The following is a 22,628-nucleotide window of genomic DNA, read 5'->3' on the forward strand; positions in this document are numbered from 1 at the left end:
TGCTTCAATGTTTCAATATTTTAAAAAGTCAGGCATTTACCAAAGTCATACTGATAGGGTGGGTGGCTTGAAAAACAGAACAGAAATTGAAATTCAAGAAACCTAAATTTTATATATAAGCATCTGTATACAAAGTAGCTATTTTCCTCTAAAGAAAAACATGGTGTACTAGCACATGTTTTGGTGGGGTATCAGAAAACATGTACTGGAGTCACTGCTTTCTTCAACTATGCAAGCTTGCCTAAGATGTATGAGCACCAAGGTCTCCACACTTTTGGGAGACAGAGTGCAGTCTGTAAGTCTAAACTACACCTGGATCACGCTGATCAGAAAATGTCTGTGGTTACTTGTGGGTAAAGAGCATGGAGCTTAAACAGAGGAGAACCCAACATGAGTTGGAACAGTGCAACAAGGCAGTTTCAGAGGGGCTCTGAATGGGTCAATGAGTGAGAATGGGTAAAATCAGCCTGAGAGCCATCATCAGGACAAACTGAAGCAGGGAAAAGAGAATGGTGAAACAGCATTCCAGGAAATGGAAAAACTTCAGTGTAGCTTCCAGATCACACAGAAAATAGTGAAGGCAAGAAAAAACATACTTGAGAGTTCGTGTTAAGCATGTAAAACCTATCTAATTGAAAAAAGAAAATGAAAAAATAGAAATACAAATATAGGCAAAAATTGTGCAATCTACTTCTGGAAAATGGTCTGCTTTGCCTTTTGGAGAAATCTGGGCCAAATTGAGGATACCAGCTGTTATCTGATATTTTTTGCAAGAACTAAATGGGGGTGGGGGAAGAAGTAGCCTGCTGCCTGCCCATCATCCCTCCCAAATTTCATAAAGTCACAAGTAGCAGGTGTCACAGTATAAAAACCACAAAGCATTACTGTCCTTTCTTGTACATTCAGCCCAAGTAGCTGAGTCCTGAGGAAAGAAGGCAGGACCATGGGCAGTATAGAAACAGCTGTCATCAATGGTTTCTGTAAAGGCCCAGTACATTTATCTTACAGTGACCTGCTTCCTCTGCATTTCTACCTTTTTCTGGATCTTAGAGCACACAGTATGTATAGCAAAAGAAGTGACTCACTAAGAATGAAATAAGGGTGATTATTTCTGGAATGAGGAAAATGGTCATTTGCTAAGAGGAGTCATCCCAATCATATTTCATTTTCCTTTTAACAACAACTTGGGCTCTCAGCACTAAGAGCAATTGATTTCCAGGATTGCTGGTCATTTAAGTTAAGGAAGAGGAAGCCTACAAAAATCCATAGGACATAGAATACATTAAACTGCCTAGAGAGAGCCAGATAGTGGGCACCATTGTTAATGGCACTGTATTATCTCTATTAAAGACTGAGCATTTGACATAGAGAAAGATTAAGCAGGCAAGTGTGAGGAGTTAGGAAAAAAAGCAATTCAGGTTTTTTTTTTAAAAAAGGATCAAAACCAACTTTTTATCATCTTAAATTTCTCTAAGATTTTTCTTAGAATTTTGGTAACAGAATGATCAGTTCCTTTTCTGATTACAGGATGTATCTTCTCCCACTTTCTTTATTAGAAACACCCAGCATTATTGGACATCTTACATCTAAGTATATTTGGAGACCATCATACAGTTTCCTTTAGATGAAAAGTGCCGACAGAAATTTTTCCTTTGGGCCAATAAATATTAAGAATGAGGTGTCAAAACGACCCAGGGCTAACAAATCACCTTAACTGACAATCCTAAGAGAAGTCACTTTAAGCACAAAGATGACACTGCATTTCAAGATACCTCCAAAGGAAGGGGAAGAAAAAAAAAAAAAAAGCAACATTAGACAAGATGGATGGCAGAGTCTGCCTTGAGTACCCTCCTCTTAGGCCATAGTTTGGGCTGGCTTCTCACATCATGGGCAGAAAATAGGTTCCAACTTGAGTCAATTGATAGAGATTGTCTGGAACACTATTTTGAAATATATTTGGGAGCTACATCTGGATTCAGTGAGAAAGTGTACCATGATAGATATGGGATGTCTACACTGGACAGGAGGGAATAAATTGATGACAGACGTCCAATGATTTGCTAGAGGCAACACTGCCCCTATTTGCTAAGGAAAAAGAAATCTAAGCTGGAAACTGGATCAACTTCTTACCCAGATAATTCAAGTAAGGATTTCAAAATATAAAGCTGCAGAAAAGTATCCATAAAATACCATTATACATCTTCAAAGAAAAAATGACCCATGTGCCATGGGAGCTTTAGAGTTCATCTCCTCGGAAATCTGCTAGGACTGAATCAAGCCAAAACACCACTACTAGATCTAACTTGCTTAACCACTAATAGCTTTACATTTTAAACTAAAAAAATAATACTTTATTATTCACAAAGATTGCATGAAATTTAAGTTTTGGTGTTTATAATAAAGGCTATACTACAACTCATCTATATATGTAGTAGCCACAGTCACATTCTTATAGCAAGGGCAGAGGTGAGAGCCCTGAGTCCTACTGGCTTGCAAAACCTCATGCATTTACTAGCTTACAAAACAATTCCAACAACTACTGTCTAGATAAGTTCAAGAATCCCTCGAGCAATAGGATAAGGATTCTCTCTATGAGAAGTACTTAATGTAGGGGGCTTCATACAGTATTTATCCAAGAGCACTGTCTGGCAATATTAAGTGTCTAGACTTACACTTAGAATACTTCGCCTCCTTTGCGGAATAAGCACAAAAATATTATGCTCCCAGAGAAGTGTTTATGAGGCCCAAATGAAAAAGAACTGCAAATAAACCTAAAAAACAAACAAACAAAAAAAATCCCTCCTTTTTCTACAAGTAGATTTAAGAAAAATGTAAACATACTTTTATTGTTTTGGTTTGAAGTCTCAATCCATTCAGAGTGTTGATAGCTTTCTCTGCATCCTTGGGGTCAATGTAGTTCACAAAGCCGTAACCCAAGCTCTGCCCTAAGGAGAGAGAAGGGGAAAGACACGTTAGTTCAACCCACTGGCAGGAGCAGACTTTGGTTTGGGCACAGTCTCCTGTCATTCACATCCAAATAGGTTCTCAATAGAAAAGGAAACTCTGTTCATTCTTTCAGATAAAGATGTAGTCTTTTTTTTCATCTCCTGTCCAGTATATTTGCAAATTTAAAAAGCGGAGCTGCGTTAGAAACCACATAGACCCAGAGCATCCCATCGCACACCATGTGCCTAATTCGGGATGTGGCAGCAGCCCCCACAACTGGGTGTAGTTTCTCTGCTGAGCTCCAGAAGGAAGAGACAAAAACATGAACTCCCCTTTCTTTACCTATAAAACAGAAGATGGCAACAGCAACCAAGAGCCTGCCAGTGTTGTCTGAACTGCACCGACACATTCACAGCTGGACAGCTGCAGTTACTACAGTCAGTAAAGTGGCGAAGACGGTGCATACGTGTAGGAATGTGCCACATAATGGCATTTTGGTCAGTGTGCTGCATACACAATGGTGCTCCCAGGAGAGTCTAATAGAACTGCAACATTCCTGTCACATAGTGCCATCATTACTATGGTGACCTCATAACACAATTCAGAGTCATGTGCTTATGACAATGCTGATGTAAACAAATGTAATGAGCTGGTCATATGAGAGCACAGCAATACAGTTTGTATAGTGATTACTTACTTGATAATGGCTATTATTGATTAATGTATTTTCTATTATGCATTTAATAATAAGCATTTAAAAGGTGTGCTATACAAAAATACACCATGTTTCTGTATACAGTCTCCTCAAATTCACCTTTTGATTCTATCAAGGTTTATACTAGATAACTGAGCTGCCTCATCTAGACTAGTATATGAGGACCACCTACAATGCTCATAAATGACAAAATGGACAAACAGAACATCTCAGAATGAACTGTCATTAAACAATGTATGACCACACTTAGTTTAGAAGGGTATTTCTTTGAATAAATTCAACAAAATTTCTCTAGGTATTATTCTAATCTAAAAAGGGATTACAGGAAAACAAAGGGATTTACACAGAGAACAGCATCCATCATGACAAGAAAAGGGAGAGACTCAAGGAAATAATGAAGCACAAAAAGGGCTGCACAAGAATAACTTCCAAACAACTCTTGCTTTTTGCCATTGTGGTGTGCCCATCAGCTGGCTCTCACCCCTCATTCAGTAGCACCCTATTAGAAAACAGGGAGGTACCATGCAGGGGAAAGCGAGACAACACAGCCCTATGTCAGGCTGCTCCCAGGGATCAAATGTTCAGCTGAAGCAAAGTTTCTCCATTTGAGAAGAGACAGGTGACACAATGAATAAGGGTTTAGACAACTGATATTTCCTGGAAAGTACAAATGCTTGATTAAAAAACCCTGGCTCTCTAGCAGTTTCATAGGAAAATGTGGGGACTTGTTGTGTCCCCCAACTGCTATGTATTGGTATTAAAGACAGCCCCTCTGGTTACTCTAGTGTGTGACTTCTTTGTTAATGAACAGATAAACACAGAAGGCCAACCATAACCTAGTAAGCATGAGAAGTTGTGATTTATTATGCTTTGGAGACCGTGAAGAGAATTTGGGAAAACAGGAGCTAACATTCCCTCTTAGCAAGATGTGTTTTTCCTGTATGCAAAAACAACCACAAACAGAGAAGGGGGCTTGTGGTATGAGACAGTGGTGCAGAGCTTACCTAAGATGTGCAAGGCCCTGGGTTAGAAGATCAGCACCTCAGAAAGCAAAGAATTAAAAGGGAGGGCCAAGAATGAAGTGAGCTCTTTTGTTTCCTTAGCACTATATTCAGGTTCTTTTTTTATATACATGTACCAGGCACGCGTGTGCACACTTTGATGTAGGCAAAACACTCATACACATAAAATAAATCTACAGAAAAAGGTCATATGTCAAACTACTGTAATTTCAAGCCTCCAGCATTTTATCAATTTAAGAAGCATTTTTCACATGTCTACTGTATATGTGTAGAGTGCCCTCTTAAGAGAAGTGCTGCGACTCTCCTGTCATTGAGCAGGATTCAAGTTGGCAGAACACAAAAAGAATCTGCACAAGAGACCAGCTTATGATGGAAGGAATATGGGATTTGAAGACTGGCATGTGAGCTCCAATCTCCTCTCTACTATCTACCAATGTGTGACTTTGAAGATGTTATTCAACCTTTCAGAACCACTTCTTCCTACCTAAAAACAAAGATAATTCCTATACAACTAGAATGTTAAAACAATGATGATGATGATGATACTCTTTATGAATGAAAGTGGACATCCCAGTCAAAAGATAACAGAAGGAAAAAGAGCACACATACTATACACTATAACTTTAAGCATATCAATTCAGGGTTATTTCAGGAAGCCATTAACATATGATGGAAAAGAAGTAGACAAGCATCATATTGTATAGTTTTGTCACTCTACTAAAATTAAGTAGTAACTGCCATCAGAAGAATGCAGCTTTCTTTTCTACAGGCAGTTTTTCTACCAACAACTTGTAATCATCTTAGTGATTCAACCTTAGCTGCATGGGAGAATCAGCTCAGAGATCATGGGGAGCCTGAACCTGAGACTCCAAAATTCTGACTTGATCAGTTTGTTTTGAAGCACTGAAAATAGCTTTCCTAAAGTTTAGTGATTTTAAGGTACAATCAAGCAGAGAAACAGGTTTTTTGCTTTTTATTTTTTAAGCTATTTCTCTGTATGTGTGTACAACTTCAAGGACTCAAGTCTTCTCCTTCCACTGTACGTGTGTTCCAGGGATTGAACTCAGGTCATTGGGTTTGGCAGCAACCACCTTCACTTGCTGAGTCATTTAACTGAGCAAAGAAAACAAGTGTTAAAGGTGAATCTTGAGGTACACAGAAATCTGGACGCTATGAGAGGGCCTTAGCATGTGAAATGTCTCTACATAGAAGACACCACTTTACAGATGTATCTTACAGAGATTTTATGATGGTCTTCTTCTATGCTGTCACATTACCCACTATTTCAACAAGCAATTCACTGGCCTCCTGACATGGGTCTTGGGCAGCCATGTTTCTAGGCTCAATGCTGCACATGGAGAAGATTGGTCACTTGCTCTGGCTAACCTGTTCCTAGGCTGCCTGGAGTCCTGACTCCTAGCGCGCTATAGGCAATGGAAGGTTTGCAAAATGAAACCAGAAGAACTTAAATGGTGCCATTTATATTACCAAAGATATAAAGGTCACGATCAGAGAGCACATTCTTTGAATCTGACCTGACACCCAATGAAATCTGGCTGGCTACAATGATGAATGAAATTCTCACTATTATTGACTAGACTTAAACACACATTCACCTCCAAATAACCTCTTCTCTTTGTAAAGAAGTTTCTGATCTAGCATTATTGAGAGGTGTGCGATCTGCCAAGTAAAATATGTTCAAGGTAAGTGACGTTTCCTATTAATAATAAAACATGTAAGGGTTATCTGCTACTAAAAGGCACATTCTTAAGTCCACTGTTAGCATAGCAAACAAAATGTTGGGGTGCTAATACAAGAGACAACTCTTATCTGAGACACTTCTCTTTTGAGCCGATAGTGATTAACACAGAAACCCACGACTGGTAAAGGTGCAGAGAACGAGGGACTGCAAAATTCTCTGTCCTAAATGGGACACCTGTAACATATTGTTCCCTCTCCCAAGGCTCAGGGGTCATTATGGAAGAGAGGGAACAAAAACTAGAAGACCCAGAGGCAGCAGGTAACTACAAGGAAACTGTTTTCCAAACACAGAGGGCAGTTGCACATATGAAATCACAGTGCTTGTTAAAGTGCACAAGACCTGTGCAAGTTCAAGACAGACAAAATCCCAGCATGAAGAGGGGTGGTGGTGGCTGAAGAGCTACTGACAAATGATAGCTGCTAGAAGATGGGGAGTCAATTTTCTTCAAGAGTGTTGCCTTGGTATGTCTCCCAAGCTCCAGGGGAAGGCCACACATCCAAGGACATGTGGGCATCACAAACTGGACTCCATGAGCTCTAAAAAAAAAAAAAAAACAAAAAAACAAAACCACACAAAAAAAGACACAAAGGTGGGTGGGTAGAGAAGTGAGAGGTGTATTTAGGGGGAGTCTGGAGAGGGGGGTGAATAAGATCAATACATATTGTATGAAATTAGAGTGACAGGAACTTTATAGATTTTCAGTATGGAGTGCATTAATTATCCAGGTGAGCAAATGCTCACTGAGCCTAAGGTAAACAAAGGCATCACAGCTATAGACAGTGGCTCCCCATTGTCCCCTTTCAGCTATGTGATCATTTAACACTCATTATAAACTCACAGTTCTCACACCAAGGTAAGAATGGCATCCAAAGCTTGGCAATCGGCTTCTACAACATAAGAAGCAAGGGGTAAAGCAGTAAGGCTAGGCGCTGCATGTGTAACTCTTCCATTCAGCAACGCAGGCTGTCTTCAGCATGTCTAAAGTACAGTATCACCAGACATCTTCTGACGGACTTGATACATATGTGTGTTATTAATAATGTATTGGTTGTCTACTGTCCCATTTCTGTCGATTTTAGCAACTAACAATTTATTCTTTATGTCTATGTCTATGCTGTTTTTCAATTCGCTTATTTATATTTCTGGTTACAAGCTCATATTTTTTTAAAAAGCAACAGAAAACCAAACAGCAAGGAAAGAAAAGGTACTGAAAACCTCCCGCACCAGGACTTAGTCTTTCCATTCCTGTACTCCCACTCCCCAGTCACTCCCGAAGAGGAGCTACAAAGGATGGCTTGGAAGCCAAGCACCTTTTCCCCATATTATCCAAATGTCCCAAGGGACTCTGAATTTAGAGTGTGCACATGTTTATCCCCAAACCAAATATCACTTTTTGAAAACTTATAAAGCTGCACATTTAAATTTCATGTATGATGAATTATGGAAGCCATTATAATTTTTAAAAAAGTTTCTAAGAAAACAAAACTAACACCACTCCTCCCCAGCTATCTTCCCATGCTACCCTGTCCATAGTCTCTCAAGGGTTTAGGAACCACTAATCCACGTCTTGGACCTAAGAGCATGGCAAGGACTCTAGAACTTCACTATGGAAACAGCCCGGATGGATAGTTTCACAGCCACTCTCTGGACAAATACTATACTCCAGAAAATTGTTGATGTCTTTTTAGCTGCATTCTTTTTAATTGAGTATACACACCACAGAAAAGGATCCCTTCCTATTTAAGAAAAAGGTGTCTAAAATGCAACTGGTACAAGAGCAAGCTGCTAGAAACATGGTCAATGACCTGGAGCATGGAGCTAAAACACAGAGCTCCAGCAGGGACAGAGAACCACACCAAATAGGGTGGGGGGTCACAGGAAGAAGAGCTAAGCAGAAAGAGAATCCGCTTAGTGTTAAAGTGGTACTATGGGAGACACAGTAAATGCCAATTTATCCAAACTGTGTGTAATTCAACGCATCAGCCACTCCCTAGTCACCTACATTGCTTTTAACAGCATACTTTAATTAAAAACTTAATTGCATATTTTAATTAAAAATACACAATCTTCTGGACCCATTTCATTCAAAGGTCACTTCATTTACTTTTTTTTTTCTATTTAAAATTACTACCAGTGTTCAAAATATCAAATTACCCCCTTAGGTTTAAAACTAAAGGCAATAGACTACCATAATTCTTGATTAAAAACCTGGCACATTAATTTTATCCAACCAATATTAAATGAGACCTTTCTCAACAAGAATTTGTGGAGAAGGGTTATATACTTAAGTATTTCTCACCTAAACTAAGTATCCATTCATTCACTATCAAAACCTACATTTTGCTAGGCCCTGGAGGATGCCAAGATAAGGTACTGCTCCTCCTCACATGCCTCCATTCTGAGAGGAGACAAATGAACAAGAATAAAATACTAAGGAGAAACACCAAATGGAGTGAGAGTGGGAAACAGACCAAGGGGTGACACTGCTATTTAAATACAGAAGAGTAGGGCTCATCCTGATGGTAATGTCCAAAACAAGACCAGTAGGAAGTGGGTCCTAAACCAGAGACCAAAATGGGTAAGATGACTTCTATCAACATGCTGCTCACTTGCACAGCTAAATCCACTTCTCTTCCTCAGTCGGGCATCCTTTGTTATTAATTTTCTGACTTGGTTTATTCCTTCTCCACTCTTCCTTATTAATAACCCTCTTCCCTAGACTCTGGAATCCAAGACAGGAGCCATCCTCCACTATATTTATATGGATGGAACTCCTAAAAATCAAACCAGACCATGCCCTGTTTTCCTGGCTTCCTGCTGACTTCCAGCAGAGCTCTGCTTCTGCTAGTCCTACAGATATGCCCTACTACGCACACTCAGGTGCCAGTGCAGGAACATACTTCCAGAACTGGATTACTCACACAAACCTCCGAGACTGTGACAGCATTTGCTATTTGCTGCTACTACATGCCTGGATCCTAATATGTAGGGTCCATTGCTCCCCTCCCTAGCAGTTCTACAGCAGACTCCATATTATGGCCTTATTTTACCGTGTGTGTGTGTGTGTGTGTGTGTGTGTGTGTGTGTGTGTGTGTGTGTGTGTGTACACTAGCAAATTTGGATGCACACTGGGCTAATTTGAATATAGGCAGATTGTTCCACTTTGGGACTGAGCAAGGCAGAGCAAGTTGACCTCAGTTCCTGACAAAGCCCTATCACATACTATTTAGTAAATAAATGTTCAGTGACCAAATGAATGAACCAACCACAAACTGATGAATTAACTAAGAGCAGTATCTGTGTTCCAGGAGCTTATGTCTTAGGATCGAGTTGCCCTTACCAACATGTTCCCCTGCCCCTGTCTTGTACCAGATGGATTACAGAACATGGAGATGAGATGCTCAAATGTTACAGTATTCTGTCTTCATAAGGGAATCATAAGCTATTTTTTAAAATAGTTCATGTAAAATTCTCACATGAAAGTTTTCTATAAATACCATTAAAATGAAATCTCAATTTAAAAAATAATGTTATATAGAGTAATTTGATAGATTTACATAAATCTGTTTCACAAATCTGTAAGTATGAATTATGGGATGTCAGCATATAATTTTGTTGAAAGTGCTTTTTCACTAATATAATTAAGTCTGCCGAGACTATTCATGAACGAGTCAAATAAAATGCAGAGTGAATTCTGTAAAAACCTGGTAGTTGAATCAACAATAAAAGGTGACTACACTGATTGATGTGTATCTATTATTTCATTTAGGGCAGTAGTAATGTTTTATGAAATAACAGAATGAAAGCAGCATGGATCTTTTTTAAATTCTAGAGTTATCAGAAACAGGCTGCTGATGGTCCTCTGTCAAGCAAGACTCTTACAACCTAAGTCTAACAATGAAACATTTGGGGAGAAAAAAGAAAAAGAAGAAATATTTGTAATCTCCCAAAAGCGCCTGTGTAAAACTGAATACCTTAACTAAAAAGACTGGGAAAGCAAAACATAAGATTTGGAAAATCTGATCTCTAAAGGGGAATTTTTCTTTTCAATAAAGACCCCATTTTCTCATTATGCTACCCTTCTCCTTCCTCCTCCCAGTACACAAAGTTGTAAATGCGTTGTCTTTCCTCAGATGGACTTTCTGTTCCTGGGCACCCATCATGTGTGTCTGTTCAGACAGGCTGTGCACCACAACTCTGGCACCAGAATGGCACAATCCAGACTTTAACCAGTCGTCTTAATATTTTACTGCATGGTGCCACACTTCTGAAGGGGAAAGGGGAGAGAGAACCTTGAGAGCAGAGGGATGTAATCCTTCCTGGTCACATTTCTCTCCAAATGTCCAGTCTCTTCTTAGCTTGAATCTCCTCCAGATGCAGTTAGTCATTCCATTTGAACAACCCACTAGCTTGGGTCACACCAAACATTTCCTCCTTGCTGCCCTCTAATGAATAAGACCAAATGGAGAGGAAAGGCTGGCAGGATCCTGTTACTACAGTAGAAGCCAGCTATCAACATGAGGAGGATTTTGTCCAGCTTCCCAAAGGACATTACCATGGATTAGCACCAGGATAGAGAATTCAACCTAGATGCTCACACAATGCAGAAAACAGATGGATCGATCCAAAATCATATTCTCCCCAAATGCTAATAAAGCTGGCCTGGGACACAAAGGACCTAATACTTTAAATGCCTTTGGAACTTCAGATATATGGAGATAATAAGAAAAGAGTTAAATTACAACTTTTCTGCTGAAATCAAAGTTGTAAGGAGTGATTATTTGGTAAATATTACCTAAACAGTCTAATTCTATGGGGAGCGTCTAATGTCCTCTGCACCAGGGCATTTTCTGTGAGACTTAATTTTAATGGTCATATCTGTCCTGATTATACAACTAGTAAAGCTCTATTTCCTACAGTTCCAGTACCAGTAATTATGAATTTGCTGGCAATGCAGTGTGACCTTGCTTAAGTTGGCGAAAGTGTGGGTTCTTAATACATCACCCTTGCAGACAGCATTAAGAACTCCCACACAATTCAATCTTAGGTTATCGAGAACAGAGAGAGCATATTAAATCCTCTAAATTTTCAAGTGCTGCACCAGGTACTAAGACTGTCTTGCATCCAATACAAGAAACATTGGGGCAATTTGGCATAATCTGAAGTAAGAAAATAAATGGATTCCTCCCACTCCATATCTCCAGAAGAAACTCATGGAGCAGGTTCTTCAGTGTGAAAGGGAGTAAGATGATAGAGAACCTGGACAGGGAGGGGAAAAGCCAACACTGTCTCTTACTAGTTTAAGGTAGCTGCTCAAAAGGAGCCATCAGCAGCCCTACATTCAATGATGTGAGCAAAAGTCAAATGCTGGCAGGTAGCCAAAAAATTCAGTCCTTATAGTTTGAAGTTAGGACATTAACAGCTCTGAACCAGTGTCAGATCTACTCCTAGTTAAAGGTCTGGGTCTCCTGCAATTGTCCCTCCATTAGAATTAACATATATGGACCTCCATTCACACAGACACTTACACGGTCTCTGCTTTGCCTTGTGTCTGCTTAAAAAGCAATGGGGTTGTTCAAGTAAATATCATTTGCGATGAGGGCAGAGGAACCACATTCCTCAAAATAGTATTGTGGGAACGCAGGAAAGCAGTCGACAACTGTGGTAGTAAAAAGGGCATCTGCTGTTGCTTGCTCTCCCAGCTGGTGTCAATCTTCGCATGGGTGCGTACACACACTCACACAAAGAAGCCAGAGAGCAGTCCACCGAGAAGCAAAGCAGCTTTCTCAATGTGGCTTTTACTCTCTGCAAGCCAGCATTTTCATTTAGTTATTATCCAAAAAAAAAATTAAAGCCCCTAAGCACTATAATTAGTTGAGCAGCCCTTTTGACATTATGTCAGCCTTGCAATTTACTAGGAAGCCTATTCTGTCCAAAGTTTCAAAGAGAAACATTTGATTATACAAACTATGGAAGAAACATTAGATTATGTGGTTCTATATGATATGAGGTTCTTCGGAAGATAAATTTTCTTCTTGAAAACATACCTTTTTAAGAATATCTTCTACTTACCCCAAAGCTTCAACACCCTAAATTTTCTACTGTGGAAAGGTCAATAAGTTTGAAGGGCAAAGTCCACTCCCAATAGACCTACCTACCTGAAAGCAAAGGCTACCATACTGCCTAAAACTGCTATAGAGGAACTAATGGGCCTTATATTGCATAGATTCATCATATTTAATTCTGTGAATACACATTTATAGACATTTTACAGAGAGAAGTGTGGAGATTCAGAGGCAGTAATTAACTTTCTCAGAAGTAGCTAGTAAATGAGTCTGATTTCAGAGCCAGGGCTGGTCTTCCCAAACCCAGCTTCTCCAAGTTCACTGCCATAAGCGGAACTTGGGAGTCACTGCAAAGCAGGGTCCTGTGCATCCATACATCACAATGTTCTAACCAGAAAACTTATCTCCAATACACCTGCATTTGATTTCTTGTCCCTTGTTGTATAATCATCTGACTGAAACTTCACAGTTCTTTCTTGATCTATCCAAAAGACCACATATAAAAGGGAGGAAGGGAGCCCTGAAAGAAAGGAACAGCATCCTGCAGGTGCAGAAACCACTTATGCCCTCAAAACAAATCCATCATTATAAAGCAGATAGATGAGAGGTATCTGCATTATCACAAGATTCCTCTTAAATGAAGCTTGATTTACATACTCCTCTTCCAGAAGCTCAGAAAGCAATTCTTATGACTAAAGCCAAACATGCTTGTTACTGCCAAAACTGTCTCCCACACAAGACACATCTCTCCTCAGCAGATTGCTTAAAATGCTTTCATATTCAGAGTATGGTTTCCTAGCTGTAGGGAAGAAGGTGGGATCGATACTGCATGGTCTCTAACCCCTAACATGCTTCAAAATGTAAAGCCCCACCACAGGTGGAAGAGAAGCAGGTACCAGAAATGAATAAGCATGATGGATCACAGGAGTTTCATGCTTAACCAATAATTAACCTGAAAAGCTGAAGTCTAGTGTCTTAGGACAGATGCAATTCAGGGTTTTCATGCCAAAAAAATAAGGGGGGAGAGGACACACAGAGGAAGATGAGGAATTTGTAGAGTGTAAAGGATCTGATCAGAACAAAAGTACACCACAAATCTTCAGAGGCAAAAGAACTGCCTCTCCCTGAGAACAGGGTCTGACCTAGGGGAGCTTTAACTCCACAACACAGGACTGACCAGTCACTGAGGCACACTGAGGAAGGACACCTGAGAAGTCTGTCTATAGCAGTCATGGGGGAAATGCTGATTTCAAAATCACTAAAATCCCACCTTTCTTCCACAGTCTTCATGAGCTTTCCAGGCCTACATGAGACCCTCTCACTCATCTGAATGAAGCACAAACCTCCTTTCACCCAGCATTCAACTTCTGGGCCCAGAATCCTGTCCTGCAGTAACTCCCTCAAACCAAGGACAGGACAGGAATCCCAGCCTTTCCCAGGAGGATCTGCAGTTCCTAGCACAGTAACATCATTTGAAAGAGAACAAGGAATCTGCTGACCTATGAGTTCATGGAGATTAACACTTTATCAAAGCTGTGAAGCCATCTCATCCCACAGCCAGCAGAGCTAAACAACCACCTCTCCAAAAGACAAAGACAAAGATGGCTGCCCTGGGCAGATTTAAGTCTCCTTTACAGAGATGTAAAAGTATGTGGATTTGACTACTAAGATGCTATTCTGAGGGGACAGAATGTGGGAAGACATTTACCACAAAACAATCGATTTTGATATTGCATACAGGAATCATATGATTATGTTTAATCCAAGCCAGAGTTCATCACAGATAACAAGGTTAATACCAAGTTAAGAAAGGTTAGAGAGGGAAAGAGGCAGGGTCATTGCAGAAGGAATAATGGGTAATATCATACAACCAAAAAGAAAAACAAAATCTATAAAGTAAAAGCCTCATTTCACCTTAAAGTGACCTCTACAAAGTGGCATGTACCAAGCTCTACCTGGGGATAAGTGCCCACTTTAGTTCCTTTTATTTCAAAACAGAGCAGAATTCTATTAGTGATATTTTTAGCAAAGACAGAGAACTAAGTTTCCCAAGGACTGTCATTGTCCTCACTCAACACAAAGATCTAGGCATAAATAACAAGATTTTCCTTCTTGTATGGAACATTTTGCTTAGTTTATATTTGATGAACAAAGACAGTTAACATTTTCAAGTGTATTAAAAAACCAATTTTTCCTCCCTTAAATGTAAAATAGTCACACAAAAAGTACTGAATTTTATATCGAGGAGAAATCCCCCAACAGAAAGAAGCTTGTGTTTCGTCAGTTAGGGAATAAATACTGAGCACAAAGAAACCCACTTAAATACTGCAGACACAACCTTTAGGACCCCAAGAAAGCTGTTTCTGAAGCAATAGAGGGGACAACCCCAGTGGATCACAACTCACAGGGAAGGTGGTGGTACTCAAAATAGTGGGAAAGGCTGGGGCTCACGTGGGAAGCATGGCTACACGTACAGTCAACAAAGGACCCTGGCAGAAATAGATACACATTTTGTTTTTGCTAAGGGGCAGCTTAAGTTAGAGCAAACCACTCAGACCCCATGGCATTCTGCCAATCAATTATCAGATGGCTTCTGAAGAGAAATACAAGATGGTGCAGTTCCTGTGATGACTACCCCATTCACATCACTTATGGGCATTTCCCCCAAATCACCTCATTTAAAAGTTGGGAGGAGGCACTGTAAACCTCAAAAGATTTAAAATTCACACAGATACTGTAATAAGGGAACTAACACTCAGAAAAACACAACTCATTATGTCACCGAGTAGTGTGGCTCTGTCTGCGGCAGCATCAAAGTAAATCACCCTCACTGAACTGGAAAAGCAGAAGCTTGTCTTTTAGTCACATGGTGACAGTGAAATATTTAATCTCATGCCCAGAAATGTGCACTCAACCACTATTGGCAATTCCGGTCAAATCTTCCCAGTGAAACAAGAAAATTCTGAACACAGAAGTAATCTTTCTTACTACCATGCTATCATTTCAAGTACACCCATGAATCTACAAAAGGGTATAAATTAAAAGGGGCTTATTCATGATCACCTACATTTTAAGCCATCTCAGAATGTGAAATATAGTACTTCTGTTCACCTGACACTAGAGAAGACATGTAGCTATGTTTTCATGAAATAATATTAAGACGATCTCTGATATAAGACATAATTTCTGTGCCAGCTATTTGAACCACAACACATGGCAACTCTGCAAAAATATCTAGAACAAAGACAGGTGGGCTTTCTAGGGCTAGGAGCTTAAGGCTATCTGCTAAATAGCCTCATGAACTTAACCTAGATTGCTTAACACATCTCACCTATAGACAAAAACTAAACCAAGGGGGTTCTTGAATGCTTGTGCCCACAATGTTCCCATCTGCCTTACCCTCATCAAATTACCTTCTAAAAATATGTCTAGCCCTATGTGCTAGAGTGAAGTTTGTTTAAGAACTTTCCACAGGTAGAATCACTGAGCATCAGATATTCAATTACAAGTAAACTCAAAGAAACAAAGTTTTTACTAAGTGTCAACCTTTCAGCTCTTCCCTAACTCAACAGCTTTTGGTGTCAATCAACTCTCTGGTTTTGTTGCTGACAAATTCTTGCTTACCACCTATGAAGTAGCAGGAAAGATTGTAAAATGGTCTCTTTTATTTAGGGGTGACAGAATTATTTTGTGATGCTGCCAGATCTCTTATTAGTTGAGCACTATTCTCAAATACAATATAAACTGTGAAGTACTTATTCTAGGTTCCTTAGTTGACAACATTATTAAGGCATTTCATTTACCTTCCAGACTACTAAGGTTTTCTCAAGCAAAGATACTTTCTAGCCAATAAAAAATATGCATATACACTGACAAGGATCTGAACACAGACACCCATTTAAATCCTATTAGGGTTCTTTATCTACACCCACACCCAAATGACATCCAATATGAGCACAAGGGAGGAGAACTTGCACTGTGCTGAAAAGCTGTCTGACACATCTACAGTTATAATTTATTCGTGTATTAAAATTTTCAGATCCCTTTCAAATTAGCTGAGATTAAAATAAAGATTTGTTTGTTTCAATAGCCACCAATGTTTAATCTATTATTTATTTTGGGACAATGTCTCACTATGTAGCCAAGGCTGGCCTTGAATTCAAGATCATCTCTCTGCTTCTTATGCTGAGATCACAGATGGGGGCTACCATGCCCAGCAAAAGCATTTTTGTAAGAGAGATACTTTAACTCTGCAGAATATGACAAATTAAACCTATATTCAATTCAACTATTCCATGATACTTAACAACTTGGATGTTATTTCTTTCACTCATTACAACATGGATATTAATCCAGAATTTCTTCTCTTCCTTAGATATTCTTCAGAATTTTGGCTGAACAGAAACAAAAGAACTAAAGGTAATCTCGGCCATCAAAATTTATCCAATGATCGTCCTAAGTTGAGTGTGAAATCTTAGCACCAGAACACAATCAATTTTCAGTCCTGATGGTTACCCCCAAACTCTTGATTTCCTCATCCCTATCAAAACTAACTTGTTCTGGCACTGTTACCAGAGAGAAGAAAGGGGAGAGGGCTGGAGAGGCCAGCTCCGTTGTTAACAGAGTGCGTTGTTCCTGAAGACAACCCAGGTCAGAGAACCACATTGTCTGTGACTAAAGCTCCAGAGGATCCAGAGCCCTCACCTGGCTTCCAAAGGCCCTGGACTCAAAGCACTTGTCTGCCCTCAGATGTACATATATACACATCGCTTCAGAATTAAGTCCTTTTAAGAAGAAAAAGGTTAAACTGGGTGTGGAAGAACACATGTGCAATTCCAATACTGAGGATGGAACAAAAGAGGGAAGAGGATCCAAGGTTTACAGTCATTCTTGGCTGCATGGTGAGTTCAAAGCCAGCCTCAACAATGAAAACACGGAGGGGTGGTGGGGGGAATGACAAGTTTAAAAAAAAAATCCGACAACTAAGTGACTAGGAGCTAAGACAGGCCCACCACACCCCTGAGAGACAGAATTACTCTGTATAACAGTCCTGGCTGTCCTGGAACTTGCTCTGTAGACCAGACTGGCCTTGAACTCACCAGAAATCCACGTCTCTGCCTCTAGAGTACACAAATGAAAGGTGTGAGGGAACTTTGTTTTTTAAGTGGCCCAACCCCCACTGTTCTTTCAGGTAAAACCACCAGAAGAGATATCTGATTCCTTTCAGCTTCCACAAATTGCAAGTTAACAGCATAACATTGACTAATTTATTTTTAAACAATTACACTTAGAATTCTGCAGCAGGGACTTACGGGGAATAAACACACTGCAAATAAAGATAAAGTAAGACAAATCTTTTCCAAGAGAACTCAAGTCTGACTAAAAGAAGAGGACAACTGTGGTGAACTAAGTTGAAGAATACAATTATATCACCTGCAGAGAAATAAAACTACACCAGTGTCAGGAAAACAAGCATTTCAGGTTCCTCTCACTTGTAGGTTCTAGATTTCACACAGACACAAAACTCATATATGTGTATATGTTATGAACACAAACTCATCTAGGGGAACAAGGAACTAATGAGAGAAGGGAGTGGGGGGAAACGGGAGAGGTGGTGAATATGGGTGAAATATGCCCAAATACACTACATGGTTATATAATTGTCTGTAAATGTCCCTATGAAACTCAGTGGCATGTACAATGAATATAGGCCAACTGAAACTTTTTAAATGGATAACAATAACACATATTACTGAACCCAAAAGACACAGAAATGTAATGCCTCTGAGTGTACACATGTCCTCATGCCCTAGCCACAGAAAGGTTTTTATTAAATGAAAAGTAAATAGGCAAAAGGAATAAATGAAGGTAATTCTGTTTTACTACCAGATAGGTAAACAGCTGCCATAAGCAATAGCAACTGTAAAACTTCACTGAGAAAAAAAAAAAAAAAGTCCACACCCTAAGTGAGCTGATCATCTGTGGGCACAAGCGTTGCTGGTCTTCCCTGTCATCCCTCTGGTTATTTTTGCTCATATTCAAGGACAAAAGGCATGATAAGGGCACAGCCATGCAGGGATGGGGGCACTCCATGAGGTAACCTGGGAGGAAGTACTCTTCATTGTACCTCTTCTGCTCTGGCATTATTTTATCAGAATTTGGTTTCTTACCACACTGGCAAAAGGAAGCCAATAGGAGGTGACTGAACACCTCATACTTGAGGAGTTCATGGGAGGGGAACACACTGAGTTTATATATCAAATACACAGGCCACACAGTTACAAATGTTACTCTCAAGGCAAGATGAAGAAGTAAATGACCTTCCGTTAGGGTGAATTCAAAAGTAAACTCTGACAGAAAGAACTAAACACATGCATTACCCATTACATTACAGTGTAAATCAGGAGAAATACAAATTAACTCTGGCTAATTAGCAAAAAGGAATTTACTGGAATAGACACAAGTGTTTAGAAGGAAGAGGAGGCAGCTATAAACCAGCTTCCAGTTAATGAGCAGTAAAGCCATCATGTCAAGCCAGACAGATAGTGTCTCTCTCCACCACAATCTCCTCCTTCCACTGACTCTTCAAAGTCCAGCTAGGCCTGGGGGCTCTTGACTGTAATCCCAGCATTCACTAGGCTTGGAGAGAATTGCTCAAGATTGAGCCTCAGGCCTGCTACAGAGTGAGATAATGTCTTTAAAAACAATTTAAGAAAAAGGAGCTGAGTCCTGGGGCAAACTGCCTAAGTGACTCTTAGTCCTTTACTTGCCTTGCTTTCTGTAGCAGATTCAGAGAGGAAATATCCATTTTTTAGCCTCACACCCACTATACACAGAAAGAGAATTCACATACAGCATGGCCCTAATAAAAGAATGAGACAACTTTCTTTTGAACCCACAAAGGTCCTTATAAATCTTTCCATCTAAACCGAAAATAATACTCTCCCTTCGTTCTTACATAAAGGACTACCACAACTATCAGGTGGTATAATCAACAGGTCATCAGCAAACAAAGCCCACTAGACTGCTGCTACACATCTGCTTAGGACAGCACACAGAACGATGCTGCTCTGTATGCCCCTCCTTATCTGACCATGGTCTGCTCTCTACCTTACCCTAACCAGGACCTTTCTTCTCTCTGGAACACATGGTCACATCACCCCATGAATGAAGAAGGCAACAGCACAGATGTTCCCAACCATAGCCAAACTGTCCCACAGGCTAAAGAACAACAGCTTACTGGAGTCAACAGCACCACTATCACCAAATGAAGACAGATGATGGCCTCAGCAACAGGATGTCTTCCTCCCTACTCAAGGTTAACATCTGCAAGGTCCTGATTTCAATGCCCAGCATGGGGGGAAATTAAAAACAAAACAGAACAAGAACAAAAATTTTCACCATAAGAAGTATTACTTTTTTATTATTATTTTAAATTCATACAATGTGGAGAGTGGGTCTATTAAGCTCCAACACATGTAATTGCTTGGGACTGTCTATAGCCAACTTCTGAACACAGTCAGTCACTGAGAGTGGAATGATGCTCCAGCAGGAGCAGGTATACATGCGGCTGATGCCAAGTGGAAGGCAGGAGTCCATAGACCCAAGATATAAGAGGAAGACTGCTCTACTTGGTGGTACACTTCAACATGATGCAAAAGACAGAAAACAGCCACTCATCACTTTTTCCTAAAGTCACATATATCAGCATCTGAAGAAGACACTGGAATCCTAACTGCAGGAACTGTCCCTGCTGTCTGGGGATTGGGGGAACGGCTCCACTCTGAGGGTTTAAAAGAGATTTCTTGAAAAGTGGATGGAAGGGGATTTGGAAAAGAGGATAGCAAATGGGAATACCAAGTTACAGAAGGAAAGTCTCACTCTTGTTTGTCCCCTCCTATTGGGGAGTCTACAATACCTCATCTAGGCCTGCAACAACTTCAGAAGGGAGGACTCTCTAGAAAACAGCCATTTGGCTCATGGCCAGCAAAGAACCCAAGGCACCCTTCACCTGATGACCAGGTCCAGATATACAGGTTTCCACACTCAGAGGACTGAAACCTTAACTGCATAAGGAAGTGAAGCACAGATGACTCTGAATCTATTATTTTAAGGATTTATTTATTGGTATTTTGTGTGTATAGGCATTATATCTGTGTATTACATGCCTGCCTAGTGGCCTTGGAGGCCAGAAGAGGGTGTGAGTTCCTCTGGAACTGAAGTAATTGACAGTTGGGATGCCCCATGTGGGTATCAGGAATCTAACCTGGGTCCTCTGGAAGAGCAGCTAGTGCTCTTAATTGCTGAGCCCAGCCTTCTAGCCCCTTTGTATGGACTTTTACCACCAGGTCTAGATTAGGATGCTCTAAAACCCAAAAGTAGTGTTACTGAATGTTACCTTGTCTTTCCATCAAAGCTTTTGGCTTCTAGCACTTAAAAAAAAAAAAAGAAAGAAAGAAAGAAAAGAAAAAGAAAAGAAAGAAATGAATATATGAATATATATTGAAAAATTACAAATCAGTATTGTCAATTATTAATTTTCATCTTCTCAAATAAGAGCCTAGAAACACTAGTAATTTAAAGGTTTAAAACAAACCTGGCCTAAAACCTTGAGATACTAACACTCTGAATCCCAATTCATCATGTTTAAAAAGGTGATTGCTATGTGAATCAACAGAGCAAAAGCATTCAGCATTGTGTTTACGGAGGGCTGCCTCAGCACTCAGGTCACAAGGGAAAAGCAGAATTCCAAGGGATAGAATTGGATGTCATTAGGAATCATCCTTTACAAAAAGGTGTCCACTGATTTAACACCACAACCAGCCTGTTTGGATACGGTTAAAGCAGACTAAAAGCAACTATCATTCTTTCCAGCTAGGTTATGAAAATCTCTCAGACTAGTACCAAGGTCAGGAAGATTTCAGAGGACAGTAGGTTATAGACCCCAATGTTAATGTCCTCCTTAAGAGGACATTAAAACGTGAGGAAATAAACCTTCCAGTGACCTTGAAGACCACACAGTGATTCTGGTTTACAGTTTACCTGCATCTATACCTCCCTTGAACTTTATCTGAAAAGGAAGATTTGACTTCCTGAGGGTAAGAGTCCAAGGTCAAACAAGCTATGAGAGACCAAGGGCAAGTGTACAGTAATAAATCTCTCATCCCTACACCAAGAAACATAAAATTTTAATTGAGCTGGAGGAGGGTGTAAATACAAAATTGGTAAGTAGTACACACGCTCCCTTTAAAATCAAAACACTATGTTGAAAACAGAATTCCAACAAAAAGTACAATGAGGAGAAAAGGACTCATTAAGAACTAAAAATAAACTCTAATTCACAACATGCATAAGGACTTAACAGAAAAGGCAAACAAGATGTAAAACTGCATCTGCTAAGTTAACCATGCCCTCACAGAACTCGCCCTCATCCCCACAGACTGAAATCTGTAAAAATCTGTGAGTGAAGGAAGCAATGCTTTAAATGTTTTCAATGAATGTTTCAACAGAAAAGAAAACAAAGAGACAGCATTTTTTTCTCTTCTTCTTCTAAGTCCTGTAATCTGCTAACACTGCAGAAATACTGGCCTTCTTTACATCCAAGCCACGGTTTTCTCCATACTTCTCTATGTGAATGCCTTAGTTGACGAAATCAGAATTTTACTAAGGGTACTGTGATTTACATTAAAGGGATAGTCATCAAAAGGAAGAGGGCATCCATAAAAGTGCAAGCAAGCACTCTTGATACTTTTCAACCAACACCTTATGGCTATATTTAACAACCTGCTCAGGTTCCAGGTCAGTAATACCCCGCTAGGGAGTCTGGCTGATGGTACCTTCATGCTTTGAGTTAGATGGAGTCACTAAATCACACACACGCACACACGCATGCACACACTCATGTACAGAGCAGTTTCCATACACCAGGGATCTACCTCATCAAGGCTGGCATATTAGCATCAATCAACTTACTAGGCTCCTTTAACTTCCTTTTCCTACTTTGTCCCACCTCCTAGTGATGATGATCACATTTAGGCTAGAAAAGAAGCTTTGCATTCCTCCAAGATCATGGAAAACTAAGAACTCTTGGATAATAGATCTATTTGGAGATGTTTTCC

General features: G+C 39.9%; 1 protein-coding gene across 15 annotated transcripts in view; it reads right to left on the minus strand.

Moving 5' to 3' along the window:
- Window positions 1–22,628, minus strand: part of Elavl2 (ELAV like RNA binding protein 2) — a 156,413-nt gene that overhangs the window by 35,051 nt on the left and 98,734 nt on the right. For all 15 annotated transcript variants that reach the window (XM_028877016.1, XM_028877009.1, XM_028877006.1 and 12 more), the window contains one exon: window positions 2,842–2,945. In XM_028877016.1, coding sequence (XP_028732849.1) covers window positions 2,842–2,945 — 104 coding nt within the window. The remainder of the gene's footprint in view (window positions 1–2,841; window positions 2,946–22,628) is intronic.

Source organism: Peromyscus leucopus, chromosome 2, assembly GCF_004664715.2.
Source record: "Peromyscus leucopus breed LL Stock chromosome 2, UCI_PerLeu_2.1, whole genome shotgun sequence".
Classification (NCBI taxonomy): domain Eukaryota; kingdom Metazoa; phylum Chordata; class Mammalia; order Rodentia; family Cricetidae; genus Peromyscus; species Peromyscus leucopus.